The sequence below is a fragment of the Elephas maximus genome, chromosome 2, assembly GCF_024166365.1.
Source record: "Elephas maximus indicus isolate mEleMax1 chromosome 2, mEleMax1 primary haplotype, whole genome shotgun sequence".
Taxonomy (NCBI): domain Eukaryota; kingdom Metazoa; phylum Chordata; class Mammalia; order Proboscidea; family Elephantidae; genus Elephas; species Elephas maximus.
The window spans coordinates 83,917,654-83,932,893 of record NC_064820.1 but is presented as its reverse complement, the minus strand read 5'-3'; the positions used below and the strand labels follow the sequence as shown (position 1 = coordinate 83,932,893).

The 15,240-nt window shown below is 37.8% G+C and overlaps 1 protein-coding gene across 2 annotated transcripts in view; it reads left to right on the top strand.

Moving 5' to 3' along the window:
• The window catches only part of DMGDH (dimethylglycine dehydrogenase), an 89,278-nt gene extending 74,279 nt beyond the window's left edge, over nt 1-14,999 (top strand). For both annotated transcript variants that reach the window (XM_049866515.1, XM_049866524.1), the window contains 2 exons: nt 7,396-7,530; nt 14,679-14,999. In XM_049866515.1, the coding sequence (XP_049722472.1) occupies nt 7,396-7,530; nt 14,679-14,894 (351 nt within the window). In that variant the 3' untranslated portion in view covers nt 14,895-14,999. The remainder of the gene's footprint in view (nt 1-7,395; nt 7,531-14,678) is intronic.
• The last annotated feature ends 241 nt before the right edge of the window (nt 15,000-15,240 follow it).

Sequence of the window (15,240 nt, the reverse complement as noted above, 5' to 3'; positions counted from 1 at the left end):
AGGGTGTGGTAGTTGTGGTCCATTGGTTCTTTGGACTAGTCTTTCTCTTGCATCTTTAGTTTTCTTCATTCTCCCTTGGTTCCGAAAGGGTGAGACCAGTGGAATATCCTAGACGGTCACTCACAGGATTTTAAGACCCCAGACGCTACTCACCAAAGTAAAATGTAGAACATTTTCTTTATAAACTATGTTATGGCAATTGAGCTAGATATTCCCTGTGACCATGGTGCCCACAGCCCTCAGCCCAGCAATTTAGTCCCTCAGGGAGTTTGGATGTGTCTATGGAGCTTCCATGAACTAGCCTTGTACAAGCATTGTGTACTGTCTTACCCTTCACCAAAGTTACCACTTATCTATTGTCTATTTAGTGTTTTTCCATCCCCACCCCTCCCTTCCCTCATACCCATCAAAGATTGTTTCTTTTTGTGTGTAAACCTTTTCATGAGTTTTTGCATTAGTGGTCTCATACAATATTTGTCCTTTTGTGATTGACTTATTTCATTCAGCATTATGCCCTCCAGATTCATCCCTACTCTGAGATGCTTCGTAGATTCATCATTGTTCTTTGTCGTTGCACAATACTCTATTGTGTGTATGTACCATAGTTTGTTTATCCATTTATTGGTGGATGGTCATCTAGGTTGTCTCCATCTTTTTGCTTTTGTGAACAATGTTGCAATGAACATGGGAGTGCATATGTCCATTCTTGTGAGAACTCTTTTTCCTCCAGGATATATTCATAGGAGTGGGATTGCTGGATCATATGATATTTCTATTTCTAGCTTTCTAAGGAAGCACCATATCATTTTCCAAAATGTTTGTATCATTTTGTGTTCCCACCAGTACTGCGTAAGAGTTCCGATCTCCTCGCAGCCTCTCCAACATTTGTTATTTCCTGTTTTTTTTTTTTTTTTGTGTGTGTGCCAGTAATGCAGGGGTGATGGTATCTCATTGTGGTTTTGATTGCATTTCTCTAATGGCTAGTGATCGAGAGCATTTCCTCATGTGTCTGTTGGCCACTTTAATGTCTTCACTGGTGAAGACATTTCTTTTGCCCATTTTTTAATTGGATTATTTGTCTTTTTGTTGTGGAGGCATTGGATTTTCCTATAGATTTTAGAGATTAGAACTTTGTCCGATTTGTAATAGCCAGAAGTTTTTTTTTCCCCCGTCTGTAGGTTCTCTTTTTACCCTTTTGGTGAGCATAAGTATTTAATTTTTAAATGAGCATAAGTATTTAATTTTTAGAAGATCCCAGTTGTCTAGCTTATCTTCTAGAGTTTGTGTGTTGTTGGTTGTGGTTTGTATCCTGTTAATGCCATGAATTAGGCCTCTAGCATTGATCCTATTTTTTCTTCTATGAACTTTATAGTTCTTGGCTTTATATATAGGTCTTTGATCCATTTTGAATCAGCTTTTGTGTATGGTGTGAGGTGTGGGTCCTGTTTCATTTGTTTGCAGATGGACATACAGTTTTGCCAGTACCATTTGTTAAAAAGACTTTCTTTTTCCCATTTAATGGACTTTGGGCCCTTGTTGAAGATCAGGTGACTGTAGGTGGCTGAATTTACATCTCAGTTCTCAATTCTGTTCCATTGGTCAATGTATCTGTCATTGCACAAGTACGAGGCTATTTTGACTACTGTAGCTATAGAGTAGGTTCGGAGGTCAGGTAGTGCGATTCCTCCTACTTTATTCTTCTTTTTCTATAGAGCTTTGTTTATCCGAGGCTTCTTCTTTCTATATAGAGTTAATGATTAGTTTTTCCATCTTTTTAAAGAATGTTATTGGTATTTGGATCAGGATTGTGTTGTATTTGTAAATTGCTTTGGGTAGAATGTCATTTTCACAGTGTTGAGTCTACCTATCCATGAGCATGCTATGTTTTTTCCATTTATGTGGATCTCTTTTGGTTTCTTACAGTAGTGTTTTGTAGTTTTTTTTGTATAGGTATTTTACATCCCTGCTTAGATTTATTCCTAAGTATTTTATTTTTTTAGGGGCTATTACAAGTGGTATTGTTTTCCTGATTTCCTTGTCATCGTTTGCTTTATCGGTGTATAGGAATCCAGTTGATTTCGTTTGCTTATCTTGTATCCTGCTACTCTGCTGAATTTTTCTATTAGTTTCAGTAGTTTTCTTGTGAAGTCTTTTGGGTTTTCTATGTATAGTATCATATCATCTGCAAATAGGGACAGTTTAACTTCTTCATTACCAATTTGGATGCCCTTTATTTCTTTTCTTGCCTTATTGCCTGAGCCCATTTTAAATGAGAAACTTCTCAGTGAAGTATTGAGGGAAGTGGCACAAGCCTATCATTTGGGTTCTCATCCCTACTCTGCAACTTACAGTAGCTGGTGATCAGAGGGTCTCTGCCATTCTCTCTTTGGTGTAAAACAGGAGAGTGATTCCACAACCAGCACTGCACCTGGTTTCTACAGGAGGCTTTACTGCACAAAGAATGTTACACTGATTCCCTTACGTCTTTGGAAACTTTCATATTTAGATAAAAAGGATTTTGGCCAAAAATAAGTCAAACTGATTACTTCCTTAATTTTTTTTTAAAGGTTCTTGACTCCACATATATGGAAGAGAGAAAGCCCAGCATCTGATGTTATAATCTGTCTCCTGGTCTATTATAGCCCATTGCCCTAACTCTCTATAGCAGAATAAATTTGACTTTAACCACGTATCTGAGAACTCTCTATTGCCCTCAGTATCACAACCAAACAATACTGTTTTATTTTATTTACATATGCTTTTAGATAATATGTGTGCTTTCAATAGAGCTAATAAAAAAAGAGAGAGAGAGATGAGTAATTACATTCCACTGAAAATCTACTTAATGTTTTCATATACGTGGATGTTATATTTAGTACGTATTACAGGTGGCTGTTTTAATTTTAAAAATTATTAAAGCTACATGCCAGGACTATTATTAAGCTATAACCTCAGTGACCCAGGAATTTACAAGTTTATCAGAGTAGCTATTTATACAGTTAATTTGTCAGTGACTTATTAAAGGAATATATTTCTGTTCCTGGGTCATCGCGAAGGCACCAATTTTAATTACAGCATTAACCTTCAGGCACACATTTCTCTCATTTATGTTTAATAACTGTATAAAACCAGAACCAAACCTGTTGCTGTCAAGTCAATTCCAACTCATAGTGACCCTATAGCACAGAGTAGAACTGCCCCATAGGGTTTCCAAGGAGTAGCTAGTGGGTTTGAACTGCTGACCTTTTGGTTAGCACCCAAGCTTTTAACTACTGTGCCACCAGGGCTCCAAAATAACGATAATATAGAGTAAAATCTGCAGTCTTGGGAGAAAAGCCAAGTAACGTGAAAATGGAATGCCTTTGCCCAAATTAATTCTTCCCAAGTCAGGCTCATGTTTACCTTGAGAAGGAAGAATTACCTCAAGGCACAGGTGCCATTTCTTATTTGTGCTTTAAGTATGTGTTCCTTACTTTTAGTTAGAGGTTTGTGGTTCCTGTTGGTGTTTGTTAGAGTGTTGTTTTCATTCATGTCTGAGGATGATATTACTGACAAGATCATTTCCTAGCTCAAGGGTATACAGATAAAAAAAAAAAAAAAGCCAATGTCAAATGTCATTCCTATTCACCTTCAGGGTGGTTTGTAATCCTTTCATGTAGTACAAATATATTTTTTTGTCTAATGAATGTCATTCAAAACAGGTTCAGGCCACCTAGAAGTAATTCAAAAGAAACATTCTTTATTCAGAGTATTTACATCAGCTACACTTTCCAGTGATAGACTCCAGGCACAGTCATTTTAAAAAATATGGATAAAATCAAAAGGTAGTGATTTATATTGCCATGTGACTGAGCCTCAGTTACGATTTTCAGTTCATGAACTCGTGATAAAAATCTCTTTCACAGAGTTGTCATGAGATTAGGTGAGCTCATGAACATCAAACCCTCAGCATAATGCATGGCACATAAAAAAAAAAAACGTAGCAAGTGCTTAATAAATTGTAAATGTTATTTACTAATATTGTTTATTCTTTTTTGTTAAATGTAAACGTTAGATTTTCTTTGTTTAAAGTTTTTTTCTTCTAAAGAAAGTTTTCTCCCCTTGTTCCTATTTTTCTCAGGATTAGCCTGATACCTTATGTTTCTACTTAGCATTTGGTAAAATTGTGAATTTGGCAAAGGCAGAGTTAGGCTCCCATTCCAGCACATCTCATCTACCTCCTGGCACCTACCCCAGTAGCTCTCAACCAGTACCCAAAAAAGGCCCCATTTCTGAGAACTTTGATCATGGCTGGCTTTCACCATGACCTCTCCAGAGGTGTAGGAGATACTGACTTAAGTGGGGGAGTTAAGGCAGCTCAAAGTAGAGGAAAAGAATAAGGCTGAAACTCCTGAGATCTTGGTTCTTAACCAGCTTGTTGATTGCCTTTGGCTAAGTTAGTCCACTTTTAGTCCAGAATCCACCATCTGTGGGTTGTTGTGAGGATCAAATAACAATGTAAGTGCAAGCACTTTTGGAAAAGACTATGCAGACAGTAATTATTATGAGCACATACTCATCTTTCAAAACTCAACTCAAGCTACTTCCTCTATAAAACTGTTGCTGACAGAACCCCACTCTTCCACCCTTGGTAGTTGAGTTTACCACACTCTTCCTTGGGCCCCCACTGTACGAACCTCTATCAGAGCATCTGTTTGTTTGCATTTCTTTGTTCATACATTAGACTTTCTTTGTTTTAAGTTTACAAAATACTTGTGATTTCTACACTCTCAAACATCAAATGGAACCAATCATGAGCCATGTTTGAAGATTCGTATAGGTGATTTCATGTGCTATCCTGTGTCACATCCTATGTTTCCAGTAACCTCAAATTATTCTCTTCTGACATGTTAGAGCATTGAGGAGATGTATTAATTTCAGGACAGGACATGTTGCGATGTGGCGGGGCAGGGCCTTATCTTCCCAGGGGCCTCTCCAAGCTACAAGACCATGTCCTACTTAGCTCTGAATACTTTTGGCCTAACAGAGTATCTGAGACACAGCAGATGCATAACAACAGTTGAATCAATAATTCAAAGAAAACTCTTTAAAAGGAAATTCAGGAAGACCTTAAACCTTCACTATCTAAATGAATCTCTAATGTTAAAGTCTCAGATACTATGACGGGAGGTGAGAAGACTCTTTAGGATCTCCTGGCAATCTATGAATCACATTGTATAGTGAGTTGCCTGCTAATTTTTGTTCAGCATTCAGAACGCTTTTCCACACAATAATGTGTTACAGTTTTTCACTGTAGTTATTGACTCTTACATGGACCACATTTCTTAAAATCAGTTCTAATCATGATTTATCCATGGTAGCAAGTCTTCTTTTAAGAGCGTAGAAAAAAATAATTTCAGTATAGTATTCCTTTATGTATCTAGGTAGATATACATGTTTTAATTTAATGAACTTTCTTTTGTTACAACTTTTGTTATCACGAATTTATTGTACATATAGAACTCAAAGCAAATCAAGCTCTTCCTGAAGGGTTATTCTCCTCGCTGTTTTTTTTTTTTTAGTAGTTCTATATTAAATAACTTGGGTCAGTCTTTGATTTTTATTATCTGACTTCATGTTAAAGCTTTATAGTTATGTACTTGGTTATCTCCATCTAGGTCACAGAGGGAAAGAGAAAAAAATTAGACTTTCATTTTGTATATTAATTTAACAGTGTCTTAGTTTCCTGTGCAGTCAGCAATTCAGAGTTGTAATATCCCTGGGAATCTTCCGGAAGTGTGGGCTTACCCTGGAAGTCTGAATCAGAAAGAAGTGAACCAGGTGTCTTGGGCAGAAAGTGTTTGAGGACCTCTGGCTGCTGCTTCACTGGGATTTCAAGGGGGGATTTATTGCACTCAATCCTAAATGTTTTATGTACAGAAAGACCTGTATAAACACTAAGTATTGGTGATGGTGGTCATCTCTGGCATGAAATATTGTTTCCTTTTCTTTTATGCCTAAGGAAGAAATGAAAGTTTGTGGTTGTTTCCTTTCTTTGCTTTCAGAGAGTAGTCTGTATATGAGAACTGTTTCAAGTACTTGTTTTTTTACATTGTAAGCTCTGATTAAGGAGCCCTGGTGATGCAACAGTTAAGTGCTCAGCTGCTAACTGAAAGGTTGGTGGTTAAAACCCACCCAGTGACTCCATGGGACAAAGTCCTGGCTACTGCTCCTGTGAAGATCCCCGCCTAGACAACCTTACTTCGTCACGTGGGGCTGCTATGAGTTGAAATCAACTTGACGGCACCTAACAACAATAATCTCTGATTAAATATCATTCACCAGAGAAATAATTTGTATATCACACTTCTTCTTTCCCCCTCATAAAATAAGAGATGCTTGTTTGGGTACATTTATTTGGAAGCCAGGTCCCACTGGGACATCAGCCTTTCGCCCTGTGCTCGTTGCTCTTACCCTCTCACACTGATCAAGTTTCCCTTGGAAGTCTGATTGGGTAGAATTTTATCTCTCTTATTAGCCAAGTGTTTTAACTGAAGAGTTATTTCATCGCTTACTTGTATGACCTATTCAGTTATTGGGTGTATTACTAATAAATGCTAAAGTCTTGAATTTTGCATGATTCTTACTTTTTTTTAATACATAAGAATGGATTCAAGGTTAACCTTATAACAATGTTGATCTCACTCACTTGTGTTGCATTGGGAATAACCCTAGGTGTGCCCATGGGAGTATATTAAGAATAGGAATGTCATCCGTCATGTGTTTCATGAAAGAAGAAAAAAAAATTATTGAAAACACAGTGTTAGAGAATAAGCTCTTTGATCAAAATGTCTTTGACTCATTTTGTAACCCACACAGCAAGCATCATGTGTCATAGTAAGGGCTTAATAGATGTTTCTTAAGTGAACTAACAAATATGACCCGATAGGTTAATATATTCCAGGGACCATTATTCTGAAGAAGGAAAAAATAAAAAAGGACAATGTTTCAAAAAAGTGAATCTCCTTCTTGTGAAAGGCTTACTATAGGCAGAAATTGAGTTGCACTTTGCTCACTGACAGCCAGTACCACTGTCCAGAACCATTAGATATGAGGGTCATTTTCATAATCCACCATCACAGTATAACCCCTTATGTTTTTCTGCCTAAGTGGTTTGGGTAAAATTGTCATGACAAGTTATTACCCTTAAGTCTGACATATTCTGAAGGAACAGGTAAGGCTGATCCTGTCATTTGAGGACTAAGAAATATTTGTCTAGATGTTTGATCCAATCTGTATTTTTATTTAATGTGTAATTGGCGAGAAAATAGCAAAGACAAATTTAAATGCTTGCATCTCTAACCTTGTCACAGTGTCTGAGTATTCATTCATCATCATTATCTTGGATTCCTGCAGCCAGCAGACTTCATAGGAAAGCAAGCACTGAAACAGATTAAAGCCAAGGGGCTGAAACGGAGACTGGTCTGCCTCACCTTGGCGACGGATGATGTTGATCCAGAGGGAAATGAAAGCATCTGGTATGATGGCAAGGTGAGTGCTGAGAACCTCATTGCTGGGGACCATGGTATCTTTTTGCAACAGAAAGTCTCCTGTTCCGCCTGTCTGTTTATCCTTAGCATTTTTTGTTATTTATTTAGTGGATGATACAATCACCATTTCTGAGCTGACATTCAAGAAACAGAAGGCAATGAACTGAAAGGAAAATGACATGCTGTTCATTTTAGAAAATCCTGTATGCTTTGATTAAAGAAAACAAACCCAGGAACTGAAAATACATGGGACAATGAGGGCGGTACGGTTTAGAGGATAAAATGATCTGTTTGCTCACTACACCAATATCGGCGAATGCAAGAGATGAATTTCATAACGAATTTGGCATTCTGATTTAGATTCTCAGAGACCTTTAAGAAAGAGGCAATTCTTTATTTAGCATATTGGCAGAAAGAAAGAAAAAAAAAACCCAAAGGAAAACATTTATGACAATAGAGGGTAGAACTCTGGAAAGTCAAATGCAACATGGAAACCACTTGGTTCTTTAGGGAGAGTGAAGTTACCTTACTCTCCTTTTGGAATGCTACACTTCATTCTATTTGTATTCAATAAAAGAAAGGTTAATTAAATTACTTACCAAAAGAACTTCATTCCCTCCACTTATTATGACTATTTATAAAACCCAATTTGCTTAAACATTTTGATGTGTTCTGGCTGGTGTTATCAGGCAGTTGTGGGACACACAGCTCAGACCATGGGGAGGGCACAGCGTGGGGCCCAACCGTGGGATCATCCTTCCATCAAGACTCATCTGAGCTCCATATTGAACAGGGTCAGCTTGGTCGATACCCAAGGCTCAGAGATTCTATGCCTGGACTTTTTCTCCTTCGTTGCAGCCTAATTGATTTCTTTTTCCATCCTCTTCATCTCTTCAGTGACAAAAAGAGTGGTAGTGGTGCCATCAAATTGATTTTGATTCATATCGACCCTATGTGACTGAGTAGAACTGCCACATAGGGTTTTCTAGGCTGTAATCTTTATGGGAGCAGATCCCAGGTCTTTCTCTTATGAAGTGGCGGGGTGGGTTTGAACCACCAACCTTTTGGTTAGCAGCTGAGTGCATCACCTTTGCACCTCCCTGAAAGAGCCCTAGAGCTTTTGGATTACTAAAGAAATGACAATTTGGGGCTGCAGGTGGTAGGTTGACATAGAACTAACATCTACTGAGTTCTTACTATGTGCCAGATATTTTTCATGTGCTCTATCATTTAATTTTATAACACCCTGCCAGATATATATGATCATCCTCATTTTAAAGATGAGGTTTTGGGGCTCAGAGAGGTTAAGTAAAGTGCCTGAGGTTCTACAGCTAATGTTGATAGAGTTGATTTCCAACCCAGGTATAGTTGGACTGTGAGTTTTTTGTTCTTTCTTCTAAGCCATGTTGAGTACTCCAATCTGCTTTCTCTTCTCCCTGTGCTGATGCCCCACTGCATTCTTGTTAGAATGTAATTCTATACTCAAGGTTCTTGTACATATAAATAGCAGGTGGACGTTCTCAGATACTGTGAAGCCAACAGGCCTTTCTCAGATCTCAAACTCCTTCACCTTTCTACCATACTTTTCAGGCTAACCTCCACTTCCTTTGTAGCTTCACCTTTAATTGTGCTGAGCTTGTTCTTCTGTTTGAACTGTTTCTACTCTTATCTCAATGCCGCCTTCCTCTTTCTGCTCTATATCTCTGGTCCACTATCTCTTTTTTTTTTTCTTGTAGTGAAAGCATACACACCAAAACATCAGCCACATTTACGACTCAATGACATCAATTACATTTTCATGTTGTACCACCATTATCACTGTCCTCATTAAAACATTCTACCACCATTAACATAAATTCAGTTCCCCTCAGACAAAACCTTTCCCTTTTTCCATCCTTTCTACCCCTGGGAACCATTAATAATCTTTGGTTTCTATATATCTGCTTATTTCATGTAAGTGAGATTATACAGTTTTTGTCCTCTTGCAACTACTTACTTTGCTCAGCATAACGTTTTCAAGGTTCATCCATGTTGTGGAATGCATCAGAACTTCATTTCTGTTTATGGCTGCATAATATTCCATTGTATGTATGTACCACACTTTGCTTATCCATTCATCTATTGATGGACATTTCAGTTGTTTTCACCTTTTGGCTACTATGAAAAGGTTTCTCTTTTCTTAGTATATGTTTTTCTTGCAATTTCAAATTTGACCATGGTTTACATCATGTTTACTCATAACCAGCTCTGCCATTAACTAACTGCTAACCTTTCATTTTTCTTGGATCCACAATCAACAGCCATGGAAGCAGCAGTCAAGAAATCAAAAGATGCATTGCATTGGGCAAATCTGCTGCAAAGGACCTCTTCAAAGTGTTGAAGAGCAAAGATGTCACCCTGAAGACTAAGGTGCACCTGACCCAAGCCATGGTATTTTCAATCGCATCATATGCATGTGAAAGCTGAACAATGAATAAGGAAGACCAAAGAAGAGTTGACACCTTTGAATTGTGGTGTTGGTGAAGAATATTGAATATACCATGGACTGCCAAAAGAACGAACAAATCTGTCTTGGAAGAAGTGCAGCCAGAATGCTTCTTAGAGGCAAGGATGGCGAGACTGCATCTTACATACTTTGGACATGTTGTCAGGAGGGATGAGTCCCTGGAGAAGGACATCATGCTTGGCAGAGTACAGGGTCAGTGGAAAAGAGGAAGACCCTCAAAAAGGTGGATTGGCACAGTGGCTGAAACAATGAGCTCAAGCAAAACAACGATTGTAAGGATGGTGCAGGACCGGGCAGTGTTTCGTTCTGTTGTGCATAGGGTCTCTATGAGTCGGAACTGACTGGACAACACCTAACAACAATGACAACCTAGCCTTAGCCTCTCTTGGCCTCAGTATTCTCATCTATAAAATGAAACAGTTGGAAGAAATAATATCTAAGGTTCTTTCCACCTCTAGTATTTTTTTTCTTAGTCATTACATTTGCTCCGCTCATCTTTCCTTTGTCTTACATTTTTCACTCTCTCCCATCAAACTTTCTTAGCACTTCAGTCTATGTCCATTCTTCCACCAACACTGTGTTTTACTGGACTGTGAGATGATAGATACATTATGCTATAATATTCTCTATGAACCTCACATCACCATGATCAACTAACAGATTTTTACCCATCTTAAATCTGATGATACTCAAAGTTAAAAAACCTGGAAACCCAAGCTCTGTTTTTCAATTTTATTTCTCTTGCCGTATATGTGCAGTGTATTTACATGCTGTGGTCCTCATCTTTCCTATGACATGACAGCTGCTTACAGAGCTGCTCATCTTACTGTAGGTTTCTTTATTAACAACTTATCTCTTGGATTTCCTGACATGAGCTCTTGTTTTTTGCTGCTTAGTTAGGTCATCATTTTATTGGTGTAGATAGCCCTCTTTGATCTTCTTTACACTCTGGAATGATGTGGAATACTTTTTGCTCCCCCCCCCCCCCGACTTTCTCCTGGCTTATGTTGCTTTTGCTATTTAGTATTCTCTTCTTGCAAATATTTCTAATTCTAGAGACAGGGTACAAAACTTATTCACTTATTCAACACATTTTTATGGAGTGTCTGCTGTGTGCCAGCAATATTTTAGGAACTGAAAATGCAGCCCTGAGCGAAACGGAAAAGAAATCACTGCCCTCAGAGAGTTTACATTCCAGGGAGGGAGAAATAAACAAAAAATCAATGAAATATATGGCGTGCCAGATGGTGATGAGTCTTCTGGAGAAAAATAAAGTCCACTTAGGGGATGGGCAGTGCTGGAGGGACAGACTATAATTTTAAATAAGGATTAGTTTAAAAAAAATCAAGACATAAGGGTAGGCATGAAAAGGGTTTGTATGTTGTTGAGTGATGACATAATAAAAGAAACTTTGCTGGGAAGGAAATTTTGAAGAAGAGGTTTGTGGAGAAGGAAGTTTAAAGATTTTAGAAGATTTTCATTATTTATAAACTACGCACATAGGGATGGCTGAAGAGACACATATTATTCGGCTGAAATTATGCTACCTCCTTCAAAGGCGGTTTACCACATTATCTTCTTTAAGTCAGAGATTTCTCTAAGTCTAATAGTTTAAGAGGAAAATGAGAAAAGGCTAAAAATAAATTAGTATTATTTACATTAGTAAAAAAGGTATCCAGTGTCTGACTTAACAGAGAATATGAGAGTCTGTTAGGCAGAGGGTGTGGACAAATTGCTCTTAGTATTCACTGAGCAAAAAGAAGGAATAGATTTAATTGAACTTGGAAGATTTTAAGGTAGAACAATTTAAAATTTATCCTGGGAGAAACCTTTCCCTAGAGATTTAGCAATAAGGTAAAGAAAAAGCCAGACTTCTAAGATACTCTGGGCTGTTAACCCTGAGATAAGAGAGAAATTAAAGGAAAAATGAAAGTAAATACCAGCGGAAAGCAAAGCACTTGATAAATACTTTTAAAACAGCACTCACAAAATAAATACCTATTTCTTTAGGTTGCTAATGCAGAAACGACTGCAAGATGGATCACTGCCAGGACTTGAGGAGGGTGGAAAGGCTGAGGAAATTGTGCATGCAGCCTCTGAAGAGTAATTCTGAGCTTTGACCTAGCCAGTCAGGGGATTGGACCAAGAGATCTGCTGAAACCTCTTCCTCTTTTCTTAAGATACTCAGGCAAATGGGGGTTAATGCTCCCAGGGCTCCAAACACAAATCTCTGCTTTACAGACTGGGAAGTGAAACCAAGGTTACCAAGAAAGCCTTTCAAAAAGCATTGATTACAACCCCAACCTGCCTGACCCAAATTCCTGCCTCCTGTCACTTAACTACAATCTAAAGGAGAAAAGCAATTTTAAAGCAGGTGTGTTATCCCAGCAGTGCCTTGGCAGTTAATGATCTGCCAGGGAGAGGCATTTACTATTGAATGCATTCAAATCTTTTTTTTTTTTTTTCCCCCTAATCAACCAGTTCTTTCCATAATAAGAAGGAGTCCTGGTGGTCCAGTGGTTAAAGCGGTCAACTGCTAACTGAAATGTCTGTGGTTCCAACCCACCAGCTGCTCAGCAGGGAGAAAGATGTGACAGTCTGCTTTCATAAGGATTTACAGCCTTGGAAACCTGTGGGGCAGTTCTACTCTGTCCTATAGGGTGCTATGAGCTGGAATTGACTCTACAATAATGGGTTTGGGTTTTTTTTTTTTTTTTTTTTTTTACCGTGATAAGTTCAGAAATCACACTGAGAGCTTCTGATTTAACATTTCAAAGAGATAATTAAAAACGGGGCTACAGAGATAGGCATCTGTATTTAATATCATAAATGTGTTAGCATCTATCTTAGTTTGCTAGGGCTGCCATAACAAAATATAGCACAGGTGGGTGGCTTTAAGGAACAGAAATTTATTTTCTGACACTTTTGGAGGCTAGAAGTCCAAATCAGGGCATAGGCTCTAGGAAGGGTCCTTCCTCTTATAGCCCCGGGCGTTACTTGGTGTTCTCTGACTGCTTGTAGCTATGTCTTCACATGATGTCTGTCTTCCTCTCAGGCAAGATTTTGTATTTTTTGTGTGTATGTGTCTATTCTACTCATTTTATAAGGTGCCACTCAGAAGGTGACAATTCTCTGGTATGACCTCCTTAACATAACATATATAATATATATAACAATTGTTATTACCATAACAATATATTCTGTTTTCAAACAAGGTCATATTTACAAGTGTTAGGACATCAGCATAACTTTTGGGGGGATGGGGGAGAGGTACAAAATTCAATCCATAACAGCATCTAAAAGACTAGAAATGCTATGATTGACTGTTGACTATAGTAGGCTCTTTGCCAAGGCAGCTGAATAATCACCAGGCAAATTCATGCTCATGAACTTTTTTGAGCACCAGCTACAAGCAGCCCACTATGCGAGACATGGGGATGTAAGGATTATGGCAACGGCATGTGGCCAGGAGAGGCCATTTTGAGTAGGGCTATATGTCTGGCACGATCAGTTAAGTGCTCAGTTGCTAACCAAAAGGTCGGTGGTTTGAACTCATCCAGAGGCACCTAGGAAGAAAAGCCTGGCTATCTGCTTTGGAAAGATCACAGCCTTGAAAACCCTATGGAGCATGGTTCCACTCTGCACACATGGGGTCGCAATGAATTGGAATTGACTGGATTGCAACTGGTTTGATTCTTTTGGATATATCATGTTTAGCTTTTGTTGTCTTCCTTTTACTTTTTGTACAGTGTTTTGACCTGACATTTCTGTATTTTATATGGATATATATATATACACACACACATATATTTTTTTGTATTTTACTGTGCTCTGCTTTTTCTTCCCTTTCATTCTTTCCTTTAGATCTGGTTTCCATTAGCTCTCTTATCATCTAGAAAGGCTTGTTATGCACATTTTTCTTGTAGCATGAAGGCTTTGTTTTCATCTCCTAAGTTTTTATTCCCTGTTTAGTTTTCTCCCCCCTCTGCTTTGGCATCCCAAGTTACCTTATTTCAGCCTCTTTAATTTTGATTGTTTGCTTCTTCGTCAATTCCTAACTTCTTGTCTTCCCTTATCCTGGAAGGTTTTATCCTCCATCTGTACTCTGTCTCTACTAACCTAATTCCACCCAACTTCAAAGTGCAGAACAAATCTTGGCTCAATTATTAGTCTTTATGTTTACTGCCTTGGTTTTCTGATTATATATATATATATTTTAATTTTCCCCTCTTTATGCACTACTGCCATGCTTGTTTGACGATAGAATTTTTTTTTACAATAAAATGAAAATATTTCATTCTTCCTCCTATCAGATCTCCTGGTTTGAAACTGAGTAAAATAGTGTCAGGCATTAATGAAATTAAGTTGTATTATTTTAAAATGAGAAATTTAAGAATAATGTAGTTATATACTTTGATAATTATTTTTTGTAATTTGTAAACTTTCATTAATCTTCTGAAAAAAAAGTAGAGTTTTGCTCCTTGTGACCCTGGCATTGTCCCCACGGATAGCATTTCATAAAACTTTCATCCAGTAAGTTGCATCTATACTTTAGGTTTTTTCATCTGGGGAAATGAAGCACAAAGCCGTACTGTACAAGGAAGTGACCGAGATGCTGAGGAGTGTTGGCTCTTGTTTTTCAGGTGGTTGGCAACACAACGTCTGGAAGCTACAGTTACAGCATCCAGAAGAGCCTGGCGTTCGCATACGTCCCTGTAGAGCTAAGTAAAGTGGGACAGCAAGTGGAAGTTGAACTATTAGGCAAAAATTACCCAGCAGTCGTCATACAAGAACCCTTGGTATTAACAGAGCCAGCCAGAAACCGACTTCAGAAAAAAGGTGGAAAGGGCAAAATTTGAAAAAGACCTTTAACAATCAACTAAATTATGGTTGCTTTATGACTATACTTGAAATTATTATTATTATTGATTCTCCAGGTGATTAGAGGAGCCAAGAATTCATTTCAGAACCATTAAAATCTAGATTTGGAATCTTAATAAAACTTTCTCTTAATTGCTTTCTAAGCAAGATGGAATATGAGAGTATTGAATTAATGATTTACATTGTTCTTTCAAATGAAGAAACTTTGAAATGAATGTTTTTACTATCCCATGTTGTCATTTATGAGAATCAGCAAAAGATTTAGGCATTTGTTAATATGCAGTCTTTACTATAACTAAATTAGAGGACAATTATATAATTTTA